This window comes from Oratosquilla oratoria, chromosome 2, assembly GCF_046742065.1.
Source record: "Oratosquilla oratoria isolate Oo_2021 chromosome 2, ASM4674206v1, whole genome shotgun sequence".
Lineage (NCBI taxonomy): Eukaryota > Metazoa > Arthropoda > Malacostraca > Stomatopoda > Squillidae > Oratosquilla > Oratosquilla oratoria.
The window spans coordinates 88893703-88896202 of record NC_134778.1 but is presented as its reverse complement, the minus strand read 5'-3'; the positions used below and the strand labels follow the sequence as shown (position 1 = coordinate 88896202).

The window sequence follows — 2500 nt, the reverse complement described above, 5'->3', positions numbered from 1 at the left end:
GTTCATGTCGTCATGCATTCTCTGCATGACTAACATATTATATTTTATCTGGATATTGGTGATATTCTCGAATTTGGCTCCCATAAATTAATTGGAATTGGTTTTTGAGGAGGCCATTTGGTCGAAGAGAATAATAAGAGAGATTACCAGACGTTTGGGCGCAAAGGGTTTAATCATTCACAGAAAAAAAATCACCTCGTACATGACATTGAGACCCCTTTCACAGAATGCTGGACATTAGAAAATTTCGTTCAAATTGATGACGCAATCTGAAGCCTGTTTGTCTCGCTTCCTCCTAGTAGTGGGTTCGAGTCCTATACTTCTCTCCGATTTTTCTTCTAATCACCGTAACTTTTTAGTTTTGCCCAGGAACTCTGGAACTTACCGGATTTGGCTTTGTTGCAGATACTGGACGAGAACACCGGAAGGGCCAGTTTGGAACCAACATACGCACACAGGACGTATGGCAGGTAATTTACCCATCAGTTGCATTATCCTGTGTTTGTGTGTGTGTGTGTGTGTGTGTGTGTGTGTGTGTGTGTGTGTGTGTGTGTGTGTATGTGTGTGTGTGTGTGTGGCTACCATATAACTTGCTATCTTTGTCCAGTTTGATGGGGCTAGTATGTATGCACACAAATACACAAACATATATACACACACATACATGAACACGACTCGGTGGCGGGGTTGCTAGAGCGCTGGACTGGGAAGTACGGTAGTGCTCGCAGTACCCAGTTCGAATCCTGCCCAGGGCCGAAATTATTTCGGTATTGCTGTGCTTCGGGTCGTTACTCTGACTCTCGTGGGCGGGGAGTTGGGTGTGTGTGTGTGTGAAAGGTCATAGCATTACCCATAGATCGGTCATACGAGCTCTGAGCTCTCTTCCGGGAGGGAAATAGCTGTCAATCACGAGTCCAACACGTGATCCAAAGACCAAGGTGAATACACACACACACACACACACACGCACACAGTATCATACATTTGTTTCTCTCTCTATTTATTCACTTATTGAATAATTAATTAATTAATTAATTAATCTATCTATTCATTGATTCAATTATTCATTTATCCATTTATCTCATTAATGAATATAATAATTTATTTATTAACTCACTTGCCAGTTTCTTTTTCAATACTACATCTTTTTTTCCCCCGCTCTGCAGGTGGCAACTTGGGGAACCGCGCGCTGATGGGCGTCGTGGAAGCCGCCCTGCGCGGCACCCTCCCGGCGACTCTCCGCCAGGTCCAGTTCCACCTCGACCGAGAACTCCGGCACTTCGCTGGCTGGGACGAAAATGGACCCAAGTAGGAAAGCCTGTGTTGCTTCAGCCTGGGTAGCCCGAACTCTAAGGCAGCTCGCACACTGATGCACCCAGTTGCATGAAACCGGTCGCGCTCGCGCACACACACTCGTACACACACACACTCGCACACACACACACACACACACACACACACACACACACACACACACACACACACACACACACACACACACACACACACACACACACACACACACACCTCCCCGCATCCCCCCACATACATGCGTAAATACATGCACATACACACGCACACACACGCACACACACACGCACACACACACAAACGCACACACACACACGCACACACACACACAAACATGCACACACACACACGCACACGCACACAAACACGCACATAAGCACGCACACATGCACGCAAACATACACACACACACACACACACACACACACACACACACACACACACACACACACACACACACACACACACACACACACACACACACACACACACACACACACACACACACAACTTGATGGTGCAATGGTAGAGTTCCCGGCCGCCTCCACGGTGTTCCGGGTTACATTCCCGCCCAGGGCTGAAATGATTTCAGTATCGCTGCGCTGCGAGTTGTTACTCCAACTCTCGTGGGCGGTGAGTTGGGGGTATGCGTACGTATAAGGTCACAGCATTACCTATAGATCGGTCATATATGAACTCTGAGCTCTCTTCCGGGAGAGAAATAGCTGTCAATCACGAGTCCAACACGTGATCCAAGACCATGGTGAATCACACAAACACACACACACACACACACACACACACACACACACACACACACACACACACACACACACACACACACACACACACACACACACACACACACACACACACGCACACTCATACACACACACACACACACACACACACACACACACACACACACACACACACACACACACACACACACACACACACACACACACACACACACACACACACACACACACACACACACACACACACACTGTTACGCCCCGGGATCGGTTTCATGCAACTGGTTGCGTCGGTGTGCGAGCTGCCTTAATAAATCCCAGGGCTTTTGGCCGAAATGAATCAGGCGTAATCCTAGTGGCTTCATGGTCTGGGGATTTAGAATTAGGGATTAATTTATTTTATTTTCTCACGGGATTTATTCACTGGGAAC

At 47.5% G+C, this 2500-nt stretch overlaps 1 protein-coding gene across 1 annotated transcript in view; it reads left to right on the top strand.

Moving 5' to 3' along the window:
- Nucleotides 1–1308, top strand: part of LOC143034171 (uncharacterized) — a gene marked incomplete at its 3' end in the record, with an annotated part of 57597 nt that extends 56289 nt beyond the window's left edge. Inside the window, 2 exon segments of the mRNA XM_076200121.1 lie at nucleotides 406–470; nucleotides 1167–1308. Coding sequence (XP_076056236.1) covers nucleotides 406–470; nucleotides 1167–1308 — 207 coding nt within the window.
- Nucleotides 1309–2500: the final 1192 nt, after the last annotated feature.